Source organism: Papaver somniferum, chromosome 11 (genome assembly GCF_003573695.1).
Source record: "Papaver somniferum cultivar HN1 chromosome 11, ASM357369v1, whole genome shotgun sequence".
In the NCBI taxonomy this organism is placed as follows: Eukaryota; Viridiplantae; Streptophyta; class Magnoliopsida; order Ranunculales; family Papaveraceae; genus Papaver; species Papaver somniferum.
The window spans coordinates 45,959,706-45,974,505 of NC_039368.1; the positions used below are offsets into that span (position 1 = coordinate 45,959,706).

At 35.4% G+C, this 14,800-nt stretch overlaps 1 protein-coding gene across 2 annotated transcripts; it reads right to left on the reverse strand.

Annotated features, from left to right (window-relative positions):
* Positions 1 to 6,997: 6,997 nt before the first annotated feature.
* On the reverse strand, positions 6,998 to 10,815 carry LOC113323888 (AP2-like ethylene-responsive transcription factor PLT2). Of its 2 annotated transcripts, XM_026572235.1 has the most exons (8): positions 10,376 to 10,815; positions 9,898 to 10,288; positions 9,728 to 9,810; positions 9,572 to 9,580; positions 9,057 to 9,145; positions 8,882 to 8,955; positions 8,027 to 8,154; positions 6,998 to 7,920 (listed from the first exon to the last, which is right to left on the reverse strand). In XM_026572235.1, exons 1-8 carry the CDS (start codon positions 10,518 to 10,520, stop codon positions 7,163 to 7,165), a joined length of 1,677 nt encoding a protein of 558 aa, XP_026428020.1. In that variant the 5' UTR covers positions 10,521 to 10,815; the 3' UTR covers positions 6,998 to 7,162. The 2 variants fall into 2 exon arrangements, with proteins under 2 accessions (XP_026428020.1, XP_026428021.1); XM_026572236.1 differs by lacking the exon at positions 9,572 to 9,580.
* Between the last annotated feature and the right edge of the window lie 3,985 nt (positions 10,816 to 14,800).

Consider the following 14,800-nt stretch of genomic DNA (forward strand, 5'->3'; position numbering starts at 1 on the left):
AGAATTTACACCAAGAATGGTTACCATAAGAGTATGAAAAAGATTCTTTGACAATAAAAACCAACATCCAATGGTTATGATTATTGCTTCTAACTTGTTATTATTAATAATATTGTAATCACAAATCAAGTTAGGTAATTAAGAATCATACGTGTAGTATTTAACCATATTCATCTTCACCATAACTAGTTCAAATGACTCAAATGAACTAGTTAGAGAGTTGTTCAATTGCAAGGAAATCTTATGTAACTAGACAAGACAGAATTGAAGCAAAAACGATTTGATTCACTCGAATCGGTTCATGAACATTATAGTCACGGTTTGCAATTTGCATTCCTTAGTTTATATAAATATAAGTTCACAAACAATCGTCTTTAGATATAACCAACTCAAGTTCGCGGACTGGGTTCCGGACTTAAGTTCCCGGAATGAGTTCTCAAACTCCAACAGATTTTCTCGGGTCGAAACTTCCGCCAGTTCGCGGACTGAGTTCACAACTCTTGATCAACAAACTTCGCAAACTTCGGTTCAAGGAATAAGGACTTATACATATATGTGTTTCCATAACAATGCTTACATCCAACAATGGTTATATAATCTAAACTCTCATTTCAATCATTGAAACATTCTTCTATAATGTTAAAATAGTCGTTAGACATAAAGAATCGACTATCGTCATCAAAGCCATTTTCAAAGTGATTGAAACATAACATGACTTTCGTCACTAGGTAAAGATGAGTTTTGCCAAAGAGAAAGCTTACCAACACATATTTCGAGAAATATATCAGTGAGTTAGACTCGGCTCGAAACAATAAGTTGTTCCACATATTCAAAAATTACCCAACACAATATGTGCGCCCCAATTGTTTTGCAATCCTCACCGCATTTATTAGGGCTTCTTGGTGAGGATGCACTTTCAACACAATCAGGTTGTGTTGAGGTGAACAAAATCTTGCTCAATACAGATATTCGAAATAAAATCATACACGGACTCTAGGAATTCAAAAACTTCCTCGAAACTTTCAATAACTGTTTCATACCTTCTTAAGATGTTATCCCTTTTCGAACTCTTGTCTGGGAGATCCTTCTTTATGGTACTCGTTGCTTTATTGATCTTCTTTGGCACCCATTTTTGAGTAGCTTTTGGAGCAACGTATTTCTTTTTCTCCCCAATATAATTATGAAATTTGGTTGAGGAAATACTAGAAGAACTGATATTATGAGACTCAGTGTTTCTCCAGTTTGGAATATCAGATCTTGTCATCTTAACAGAATCAGATTTGGTTTTATCTCGTTTAAGATATCTGCAATTCCTCTGCAAGTGACCTGGTTTTCCATAATAAAAACAATGTTTAGTATAATGGAAAAAGTTATGTTTAGTGTTACCTGAATGTGTATGTGCTTGCTTTGGAATTTGACAGAATTTCCTCTTTTCGTCATCGGCAGTTGGTAGAGATACTTCACTTTTGTCAACCGTGGAAGGTTTTGGTTGAGAAGAATTGTTAGCTCTGAAAATTTTTACCTCTTTGAAAATACTAGGAGCATCTATTCCTTCATAGCCCAATCCTTGTGTATCACGATGAATTCTACATGCTCCCAATATTGAGGTTAATTTATCTGAGCTGCTATTTCTAGACAAACTCTCTTTTAAGATCGAGTTTTCTTCTTCCAACCTTTTGACCTTTTCAAGCGCAATACCTAGATCATCCTTGGATGATTCATATTGAGTATTGAGATCTTCTCGTTTCGAATAAAATAACAAGTTCATCTCAATGTTCTCCAAGTTATCTAGCCTTGCTTGAAGAGTAATTTCCCGATCTCGACCTTCGGAAATTTCTTCTTTAAGATTTCGTATTTCGTTGAGATAATCTCTTGCACCACTAGAATCAAGTTGGTCTTGCAAGTCTTTATTCCGACTACGAAGTCTGTCATATTTAACTTTCTCACTGGAAATGGTGCTATCAGCTTCCGAAAGTTTCCGTTGACATTCTTTAAGAAGATTATTAGCAACTGGATCAACATGGAACACTTCTTCGTCAGAATCAGAATCAGTATCCGAAAGAATTTTCCAGAAGCTAATGCAACCTCGCCTGTCAACTCTTGGGGATTATAAAATTCAGGTCCATCATCAAGAGTAGGAAAAGCAGCTGCATATGCCGATTGTCTATGGATCTAGCTAGGACGTACTGAAGACAAGTTCACGAAACCACGACAGTTATAGCATTATACATCATCATTAGAAGATGTTGCACCTTTAGAAAAACTCTTTTTACTGTCTCTCAAGAATTTTCTAAATTGTCGTGGAGTAACATCCTTAGTATCTGGCGAACCAAATTTATCCTTGGAGGATTCAATATTGTTTGAAGCTTTAAGAGAAATCATCTCTTTTCTAGATGCGTGTTCATTATCAAATATCTTTAACTTTCCAACAGGAGTATTTCTGGAGAGTGTAGAAAGATCATTTCCTTCTTCAATGGCATGTTTCTTAGACTCGTATCTTGATGGTAGAGACCTGAGAATTTTGCACACAATATCTTTCTCCGGAATAGTTCTTCCTAATGCAAATGAGGAGTTAACTATTTGACAAAGTCTTTGGTTAAACTCATCAAAGGTTTCATCATCAGATTTGCGAAGGTTTTCCCAGTCAGAAGCTAGATTTTGAAGCATTGCTTCTTTCTCTGCAGCATTCTCTTCGAATACGGTTTCTAAGATATCCCAAGCATCTTTAGACTTATTACACGTAGTCACGTGGTGCTGAAGATCTGGGGTAATGGCATGGATGATAGCATTTAATCCATCATAATTTTTCTTTGCAGCAAGAATCTCAAGATTATCGTAATCACTAATATCCTTTGCAACAGTTACACCGTCTACTGTAACTAATGGAGGATTATAGCCATCAATAATACGAACCCATGATCGAAAATCTCGCGCTTGAAACACATAGAAATTTTCCACCATAAATAGTTTGTGCCATCGAAGACTGGCGGTACGTGTATAGAGTGCTACAAACACAGACTTATGAGGTCTTAGCGTGTTTTCCTGATCTGATACCAATTAAAAAGGCGGGGGTCTAACAACCACACCCAATAATTCGTTTGGCAATCTGTATGGACTAAATCCAATATACTTTCAAGAGAATCAACTAGACAGTCAGACTCAATCTTAAGAAAAAAGTATATCAAAGAGTTATATCTCAATTTCTCAATTCAATCCGCAATCAAACAAATAGGAATTTGCGAGCCCGATTGAATATAAGAAATAACTTGGACGGTATCAAAAACCAATATCCAATTATCAATCAATTTAATCAACAACCCAAAGGTTGGATTCATAATTGATTGAACTTACGTACAACCTGTGATACTTCAATTATATAAAAAATATAACGCGGAAAAGAAATAACACAGACACCAGAAATTTTGTTAACGAGGAAACCGCAAATGCAGAAAAACCCCGGGACCTAGTCCAGAATAAACACACACTGATTATAAGCTGTTACACCAATTTCCTACTACCTATTCGGACTAGATGTAATACATGCTTCAGCAAAAACTCCTAGCACAACACCGATTTTCTTTAGGAATTCTTCTCGTAAATATTCTAGAAGAACCCAAGGATCTCTTTAGAAGATAGAACAACACGATTAATACGATTTGATTTTTGCTTGCACAAAACACCGATTTGATTTCCCTTTAGATGTAAATCAAGGTTTTTAAAATATTGTGTTTATTTTGATAAAAACAATTACTAGGTAAAAGTAATATCAAAACAAACTTGTAGATTAGGGTTTTAACTTACAATCAGTATGCGTACACACAAGGAGTTCGTGAACCTGATTTCCGTAAGTGAACTTGGGTGATTCCAAAGATAAATTTACAAGTTAAGAAAACCCTAATAATTCTACAACAAGAACAACTAGATAAATCTAGAGATATCTTGTTTAAAACTTCTTAAGGATTTTTACGAGATGCCTTAATCAAAGTTTTCTTTCTAGCTTCCGATTTCGACTAACAAGTGTTGGTATATGATCAGAAACTGAAATCTATCAAACCTAGGGTTTATGATCAACAACTCTTGAATGGTTTTATATCAGAAGAGAAAACCTTAGAATAGACAAGAGGTGAAAAACCTAGATTACAAGTTGTATGATCAATCACGAAGATTAAATCCAACTCGGCTTTGTGATACCCAATACACAGACTTTTATCTCACTCTTGTTCACGAAGATCAGAAGACATGGGAAACAACCTTGTGAAGCTTACACCAATTTTCCAAAGGGGGTGACAACGTGTAGCACTCATGAACCCTTTATTTATAGTGAATAAGGTAGCTTGAAATCTAAGCTAGGGTTTAAGCTATTTTCCTTTTTCAAGACTCTCCTAATTATGGGAGTCTTTCCTAAGTTACAAATATTATACATAAATAATAAAATAAATAATTAGTTAGAAAATATTGTATTTATGTGAATAAATCACATTTTAACTTATGCAGGAATCAAAAGTTATCAAAAACACTTTAATATGGTAATCAAATATGTTTGGATTAATAGCCATCTTGCCTAGATAAGGAAACATCGCCAACTTGACCAAAAATACTTTTTAGTCACGTAATTGGGCCCAATTCCATGAACAGTTACAAACATTCCATGGATTGTTTCCTACTAACGAACTTTAATAAATCACTCCTAACTTCATCGTTATAACTCGGAATTGAGTGATTCTTGGCTCCCTGAATTCGCAAGCTCATACACTATAACATGAGATCCTTTAAAAGGATAAAGGTTATTGTCGCCAAGGTCATGAATCAAATAACCTCAAGTATATATACATAAATGTACATTTACCGTCATAGGAATTGTTCCATAAAGTGAGCATTTATCTTGATAGATTAGAAGGTAGAATTGAATAAGAATCTCAATGAAATCAATCACATACCTTTTTTGATGAAGTACTTGTTGATGTCTTCTTGTAGTCTTCAATCTTCATCCTTTAAGGATAGCTTTGATTCATTTTCTTAGACCTAATATAGTCCGAAACTGTCTTTAGTATGCTAAATCAAGAATGCGTTTTGGCAACTAAATTTAACAACTAGATTGACATACCAACGCTAGTGGGTTCAATCAAGCAATTCTCTAACAGTCGTACTGTCTCGATCTCGTATCCATAGACGATCACACGAAGTGTGAACCGATTAGTTGTATTGTCTCGGCTCGGTCTATAGACAATCACTTTCGGAGAAAGGATTTATAGGTGGAAAAGTTTTAGATTGAGGTATTGGGTACCCTCGTCTTTTCAGTTAATCCTAATCACTTGACATTGATCCTATAGTCAATCAGTCTTGTATCGCAACTATTGTCAAGTGAATATCAAGTTGTTGTATTCTCTCGACTATTAGTATTGCCCATATGCGATCACATTTGGTATCAGACTTATAGGTTGAAATTAAAAAGATTGTGGTGTATTTGGATACCCTCTCGTCTTTTCACCCCCCACATACTACATCTTCTGGTAGAAACCAGGTGGAAATCCATCTGTCCAAGAGATGTCAAAGGTTTCATAGAGAAAATAACATCTTTTATTTCTTGCTCAGAAGGTATTCTCACAAGATTCTGATTAACATACCAGTAATACAACTATAAATAGAACTTTTGAATTCCTGATTAACACCAGGATTGAAAGTAGTACTATTACTCGATAAATAAGAAACCAGATTATTAATAATACTAGACCTTTCGGTTAACCACGCACCAGTTTTGTCTTCTTTTCCTATAATTGGCTTTATTGTGCAACTAAGATGTATTCCTATCATATAGTTTCAGATTATCATCCTTTTCTCTTTGTTTCTAGAATTCAACCCCAAAAATCTAACCAACAGTCAAGTTTTTTGTATAATTGTACAAGTCTAGGGTCACCAGTATGCCTTGAGTAAGAAGATTTTCAATACAATCAGATATGTTTATCTTTTGATTTTGAAAATTACCAAAATTTAAAAATTTCATACACTCAAACAGGGGCGGAGCCAGAATCCTAGAAACAAGTGGATAAGTTATCGATAAACAAATATTTCAGGGAGCAAAAAGATGACTAGAAATGACTAAAAATTGGATAAATTAGGTCAACTTGGCTCGGGAGCTCACATTTGAATTGCACACCCACCTCTCCATGTGGCTTCACCCCTGCGGACGAAGCTTGGTTAATTTGTCGAACAGAATTTTTGACATTGCCATCTTTCCTTTATTTCTCTGCGATTTGGGTCTCTAAGCCAACACCTATTAAGTTTTCTTGAGTTTTTTTAGTGGGACAAGATTCTCTAAAAGTACTTAAAAGAATAAAACTATGGTCACTACCAATTGGAGCAAAATGATAAAGACGAGAAGTGTCAAACATAATGAACCAATTACTTTCACCTAGAGCCCTATATATCTAGTCTTTCTAAGACAACACCGATACCTTTTCTTCTATTGCTCCACGTAAAACGGGTACCAATAAAAAGAATTTCTACGATATCAAAGAGCATACTTTTCCGGGATATAACTGGTTGTTAGAACATCTATTTCCTCCTTGTTTCTCACAATGACCAGAAATGAAGTTAAGGTCACCTATTAAAAGCCAGAGACAAGTATCATAATACCTATTTCTTTCTATGAAGTCCCATTGAGCTTTTCTTCTCCATCATCATCAGGAAACCAATGCTTCAAAAAAAAAAAAAAAATCAAGAAACCAAACAAATCATAATAAATAAATAGATAAATAGTACGTACAAATGTAAAAAACTTGCGATTGCTCTGTATCCGATGCTTAATTCAATTGACATGGACCCATATAAAGTAAAATGAAACTATTGGCTACTGATTGCCTATTTAGAGACTTATTTTACTATTTCTTTATTTTGAGCCTAGGTAGGAGAAAGTTAGCAACAAAAATAGTCCTGCAGTGCATTGATTAGTATTATTGTTAAATTATTAGCGCAACTCTGAAATTAGCCTTTAATGAAATTGCACTTTCTATAAAAAAAAGAAAAATAGTTCAACCCAGATAAAAACTACACTTAGATCAATCCAAGTAAAGCAAATTAACCATAATAAATCCATCCACGCATGGTTCATCATCATTATCTATAAGATACAGTCACTTCAACTTATCTCATCTCATTCATGCCATCAATTATCATTCCACATTGTAAATGAGCCTGGGTTTGCACCATTTCCATGAACTGTTTCCGCTGGCCATCCGCCATAGCCACCAGAGTTGATGTCATAATCAACTTTAACGAGTGCAAGATCTGTCATTGATCCAATACCACCACCAGCATTTCCTGTTGAAGATGAAGTTGCCGTCAGTCCAAGCCCGTTACCAAAATATGCAGCCTCATCATAATCATTGCTGGAACTTCCATTACTTCCCATCAACGATGAAGATGGACCCATTGTCATTAAACCGTGTAGCATGGTAGGTTGATTTTGATAAAAACCTTGATGAAATTGAGACCCACTTTGGCTTGAATGAAGTAAAGAAGAAGTGCTATTAGGGTTATGGAGCAACTGATGAGTTTGCATGTAATTTTGAAGATGTGGCGCCTCCTGGGTATAATGATGATAACTCTGTTGGTTTTGTAAAGCTAGTAATGGCTGAGAAGTTTGTTCAAACGGAGGTACCATTGGATAACCTTGGAATCCACCAACAGTTGAATTTCCATCGTAAAAGCTCGAACCAATAGCTTTAATTTCCTCTCTCTTACGCAGTGTTTCGGTATCCTGAGTCTCCTTTAATCGCTTAGATGCTCCTCCAATGGGTAGTGTGTTGCTTTCAAGTATGCTTTTAACATCATATCTGTTCATGTCGAAGTTAGTTACCGCATTCAATCCTCTGAACTTTATTGCAGCAATATCATAAGCCTCCGCTGCTTCCTCTTCAGTACCTGTGCATTTTCATTGCATATGTTGGTAGTAAGCACCAACCGCCACGTACAAAGATTAATTAAAGTATGGAATGTACGGACAGAAATGAGATCAGAAAGAGCTTACTGAATGTGCCCAAGTATAGGTCCTTGTTTCCGGCCACCCTCCCAATCCTTGCTTGCCATCTACCATGTTGATGGTGCCTTGTAACTCCACGATACATGGAAGCACCCCTAGAAAAACCGCTACTTTTCCTGAAAATGTTTCATAGATGCAATTAATACTAATGCTTCTGTTACCATATAAATTGCACAAATTCACTAATTCACGTGCCTGGGTTTTAAAGAGTAATGAATGTTGCTGTCACATATCGGCTAAGTAAGTACTCCCTCCGTCCCCAGGGAGAGTTGTAAAAATTTGTAGTCCCATTAGATAGACGGACTTTCAATTTCAAGATGGGTTTTTCCACATATTATCCTTATTTATTATAGGTAGTTTTCATTATAATTAAGTTAATGTTGGAAATTGTACAAAGGGTGAAACATGAAAGAGGATGGAAATGTAGGAAATTAAAAAAATTTCTTATTCTAAAAGAAACTCACTTCTCCTCCTATGGACGGAGGGAGTATGTAATACTAGTTGTTATTAATGCTATTAGCATTGCAAACATGTCGATCGATGCAGAGACTATACGAAAGACGGGGGATGACTAGGTTTGAAAATGTAATTAATATCTTTGTTGTTGTCTATGAAAAGAATCTGTTGATGCAAGACAAACTCACCTGCTAAAACAGTGCACAAAAATCAAGTTGTTCTTAAATATTTTGCTGTCACTAACCTAATCTATATGGCATACTAGTACTATATAGTAGTAGTGGTTTTCCGGAGTATCGAGTTTGAAAAAAAACACATCAGCATTATATATATATAGTGTTTGAGGAGAAACCCTAGCTAGCTAACCAAAGTTTGGAATCAACTTACCTTCTAAGAGATGCTACAAATTCTTGCCTAGTCATATTCTTCATTTCTTCTAATTCCTTTTCATAAATACTTATCTGGAATCAGCACAACAATTATTTAAGAGACTAATAATATTGAAACATATAAGCAAAAAGAACAAATTAATGACAGTCGAGAATAAATCAGGATAACAAACAGGAAAATTTGTTGTTGTAGAGGTTCCCCAGTACTTCAGAGCAGCCAAATCATAAGCCCTGGCAGCTTTTTCTTCTCTGTCATACCCACCTGTGGAAACACCAAAACAAACAAATGAGTTGATGAATTTGTTTAATCTCTAGTATGATACTCTACTGATTTACAGAACTATTTGAACATATATCTTAAACCTTTTTAGAACACTGATTTTAAATGACAATTTTCTGACTCAATATGATAAAAAAAACCATTTCTCAAAACTTATTATATACAGTAATGGATATTTTTCTTTTCATCATTCGTAGTCCAGCTTTGTCAGGACTCCGGATATATATCAGAAGAAATATAGAAAAGAAATCTGCTATTCTACTTCCTTCGATCCCAGTGGCAGTGAGGTATATTTAGCTATTTACACTATTATGTAACAAACATAAAAGTGTAAGAATCAAATTAAATAAGAAAAAGAATTCCATTTGTAGGTAGAACTAGAGAAAAGTACAAACAAAATCAACTCACCAAGATAGACTGCAAGAATGAGGCAAGAATAAACCATGTAGATACCAAGATGAAAACCGAAAGTTAGTAGATTGATCATCAAAATGAAGGTCGTAATTTTGAAATTATAACCAAGACCGCGTCTAGAGATCGTCAAGAACCCTAGATAGTTTTTACCTTGTCGACCTTTTCTTGATTGACCCTCTCTACGGCAACTATTATCCCAAAGATGCGCTTCATATCGACCAGTCCATCTATGCCTACACGCGATTTTGTTTTAGATTAATTTTTGTGAATTCAGGAACCATATCACCAGTAAGTAATGTTGTAACTAGTCTGATACCTACTTTGTAACACCTCGGTATATAGAAGTTCGCTGCCCAAATGTATCAATAGCCCTTCTTGGTGCTTCTTCAACAACCGCGGTAGTAATAGCGCTGTTTCCTTCATCAGTTGTGTTTGAACCCTTACCAGTGCCCATAGACAGTGTTAATGACTGCAAATTTCCAACATTTCCTTGAGAAGATTCAAAGTCTTTGGCATTACCATCAGCAGGAGATATGTCGGTAACTTGAGGATTGCAGTTAGACAAGAGATAATCTGCTTGAGTTGGTGTAGGTATTTGATTGAATACTAATGAGTCATTATGGTTATCTGATTTCTCAACACCAAGAAAATCTGCAACTTTCGGGATTTCATCGCAGACACCGCCACCATGAGCATTCATCAAGTTCCAATCTTAAAAAAATGGAAGTAAGAGGTGGGTTATTTCATGAATGAATATATGCATCAATCCAAGAGTAAGAAAAGATAGAGAATAATTACCTGCAGGGTTTTCGAAAGAGTGGTCCATACCATCGGTTACTAACCCAAGCGAGAACTGATTATTTTGAGATGAATGCAAATGAGATAAGGAAGAGTGAACTGGAGAAAGAGGAAATGAAAGCCAGTTATTGTTCATTGAACCCATTTTTCTTGATGATGTTTAAGATAAGGCAGGTAGCATGCACCGAAATTGTACTAAAAAGATAATGATATAAGAACTATGTCTAGATAGGTATTCAAAGAAAACCCAAGCTTGAAAGTGGAAGGCAAAAGAACACTTGGTTATAACTTTGGAGTTGAATTGTGCTTAAGAGAAATGGATCATGTCAGATGTATATATAGATAGTTGTGTCTATCTCTCACAAACTCCACCCTTAAGTTTCTTACTAGGAATGTCTCTCAGCTCTCACTCTTCTCAGTCTAATGGAGAAGAAGATGGGATTGATTACTCAGACAGAGAGGGAGACAAAGAGAGAGAGAGATGATGTATATAAATATAGTGAAATATTTATATATGGGGGATATACAAGTTGGGGGCTGTTTTCAACCTTTCTCTCTTAGAGAGAGGGGATATTCCTAGACAGTTATATTAGTTAAATAAGAGATGTGATATTCTTAAACAGCAGTTTTGACAGACCTACAAGAGATGGATGCATGACTGAAACCCTAGCCAAGTAGGTCTATGTTTTCCCAAGGCAAATCTCCTCATTGTGTGCATATGTATCCTGATCCCTATTCCAACTCATCTGATCTCAAACTTGTAACAATTTTATGAAAATTGTCTTCTCGATTGAAAGTTTTAAGACCCAATCAATGAAATGAATGCATTTCTCAAATTTCTTGAAGTTCTGAAATAATCCAAACCTCATGCTGTGACTGAGTGTATCATACAGCTATCAAGTTGCTTTGTTTTTAAACATCACCAAGAAGATAAGAGATGATCTAATTCTAGAGTCTGTTATTTATTCTATATATATGGGATCCTAGATGAACAATTACTTAAAAGATAAAAGCTTCCAAAGATTATTAGTTAGTATATTAATTAGATTTTAATGTGTATTTCACTGTGTGATCCCAAGTCTTGTTAAATTAGTCTCTTAACCTTGAATTTCATATATTTCCTTAATTCCCTGACCTCCTAATGTTAAAACTACCTGATAACCCTACTGTTCAAGGTTCATACATAAATTTATGGCAGGTTGAATAGAAGGTATCATAGGTATTTCATGCATGTTTTAAGTTTATGATTATATTATTTTCTTTGATCGACATTAATTCTTAGATTTTGCTTTTTTTAAGTGGAGAGTTAATGTATATATAGATAATAGATCATCTATATATATATATATCCAGACAGAGAGAATGAGAAACAAATACTAACAATCAAAATATAAGTCGTAACATATCTATTTATTAGGTCGAAGTTTTGTTTATATCTTTTTGTTGGATTCTAATTGCAGATAGTATGAAAACAGATAATATTTCATGGACCAGGAAGATCAAATATATCTAGGAATATGAACTCTTCCGGCATATCTAATTTCCATTGAAATATGCAAATTTGTGTTTCTTTTAGTTTCACTTGTAATATTTATCCTTTAGCAAGAAATATTAAATACCAATCAATCAGAAAAAATCCGTGAAAAGGACTTCTATATCGTCCGACAAATATAAACTTTAAATAAATATATCAACCATGAAATAATATGATTTAATGAAAACTTTTGAGATATTGGGGAAAACTTCCCGACACTGTATATGCTAGGCTAGGGACATGCATACTTCAAAAAAGAAAAAGATAAGGGGCATGCAAAAATATAGTTACTGCATGGGCATGGATAGCTATGAATTCCTACGTCTAATTTAAGCACTTGCAAGATGCAGATACAGTTTTTTCTGGGCCAAAAGATATATAAGAAACCGTAGAGTTGTAGTGTAGCTTCGATTTTCACATTCCAAGAGCTTAGACATTTAGGTTTTGCAATATAGAATAACACATCCTATCAGTGGAGCCGTATTCCGCCATGTTACCTTATGTTTTCGGGAAACTGTGTTTATTGATGTACAAGATGTTAACATATGCACTATGCATAGGGGAGTTCGTACACCATTAATTCATATCCATTAGCCATTCGAAACTAGGAAGTCATAATAAACTATATCCCAAAAGGCTGGTTTTGTTGGATTAACTTCAACATAGAAGTCACTGACAAGTTGGTTAGGACAAGATTAGGAAATTGATGTAATCCTAAGGGAATTAGAAGTCATCTAGTTCTAAGAAAAGGAAAGACATGTAATAAGGTAATATGACTAGGAAAAGGAATTCATAGTTCTATATATATATGATCACCAAAGTTGTGGTTGATCATATGAGCAAGATTAGAGCTTGTGTTTAGTTTTGAGAGATTTTTTAAACATCAATAAAGAGAGTTGTCTTTATATAAGCTAAGTTTCATCTTGCAGTTGCCATTAATTGGTATCAGAGCTTGTTTCTGAGCCATGGAAAGCGAAACCACCATTGTGGGTGCAAAACAGTTCACGCCACCATCAATACAAGTTCCAATCCTCAACGCCACAAATTACACAGTATGGGCCATGAGAATGAAGGTACTGATGAAAATCTACAAAGTTTGGGAAACAATTGATCCTGGTACATTGGACCCAGACAAAAACAATGTTGCCATTGGATTACTCTTTCAAGCAATACCAGAATTTCTTGTTCTACAAGTTGGTGAACATGAAACTTCAAAGAAAATTTGGGATGCAATAAAGGCACGTAATCTCGGAGTTGATTGAGTTAAAGAATCCCGTCTGCAAACCTTAATGTCTGAATTTGAAACAATGAAGATGGAAGACACTGATACTATTGATAGCTTTGCAGGAAAGCTATCAGAGATAGCCTCAAAAGCTGCGTCACTTGGACAATCCATTGATGAAGATAAACTGGTAAAGAAGTTTCTCAATAGTTTACCAAGATCCAAGTATATTCATATCATAGCTTCTCTCGAAAAAGTCTTAGATTTAAAGAAGACTAGCTATGAAGATATAATTGGAAGATTGAAAGCATATGAAGAAAGAATCCTTGATGAAGAAAACAATGGAGAAACTCAAGGAAAACTCTTGTACACAAACTCTTACCAAAAAACTCTGCGACAAGAGGAAGAGGTCGTGGAAGAGGTGGTAGAGGAAACAGAGGCCGAGGAAGGGGAGGAAGGTTTAACTCACAAGATAGAACAACAAGTCAGAATGATCAAAACCAAAGGAAAGAAAAGAAGGATATATCAAACATTATTTGTTACAGATGTGATAAACCAGGACACTTCTCCTCTGTATGCCCTGAAAGAATACAAAAGATGGAAGAAGCAAACAAGAATGAAACAAGGGAAGCAGATACAACTCTTTTCATGCACGAAGTTGTATTCTTAGACGAAGGGAAACTAATACCAAAGAACTACGAATCAAAGGATGGTGAAGAAGGAATATGGTATTTAGATAATGGAGCCAGCAATCACATGACTGGTAAGAGACACTGCTTTTCTGAACTCAATGAGAAAATCAAAGGACAAGTGAAGTTTGGGGATGGATCTTCTGTAGAAATTGAAGGGAAAGGATCAATTCTATTTCAGAGCAAGACCGGAGAACAGAAGCTTGTCACAAACATCTACTTCATCCCAAACTTACAAAGCAACATTCTAAGTTTAGGACAAGCTACAGAAGTTGGATGTGATGTTAGAATGCGACAAGATTATCTAACAGTTCATGACCCAAGTGGAAGACTTTTAGTTAGAGTCTCACGCTCACACAATAGACTCTACAAGATAAGTCTCATGATTGGAAGGCCATTGTGTCTGAATATGAGACTGGAAGATCAGACATGGAAGTGGCACGCAAGGTTAGGACACATAAGTTTCAGAACCTTAAAAACTATGTCTCAGAACAAGATGGTTCGAGGGATACCACAACAAAACGGAGTGGTGGAGAGGAGAAACAGGACTCTAATGGAGATGACAAGAAGTTCTTTAAAGGCTATGCAGGTACCTAATTATCTATGGGGAGAAGCTGTACGACACTCCACATACCTAATAAACAGGATACCTACGAAAGCTCTGAAAGACATGACTCCATATGAAAGTTTGCGAAAGAGAAAAGCAAACATAGATCATTTAAGAGTGTTTGGTTTCAAAGCATACGCAAAAGTTGATTCTGCAACTCTTAAGAAACTGGATGATCGATCTCAGACTCTTGTGAATCTAGGAATTGATCCTGGATCCAAAGCTTACAGATTATTCAATCCAACAACAAAAAGAGTGATAGTGAGTCGAGATGTGGTATTCGATGAAAAAGCAAACTGGAACTGGAAAGAAACTAATGATGGACCAAGTAGGGATCCAGGAATGTTTCACATGAGATGGGGTCAAGTAATTG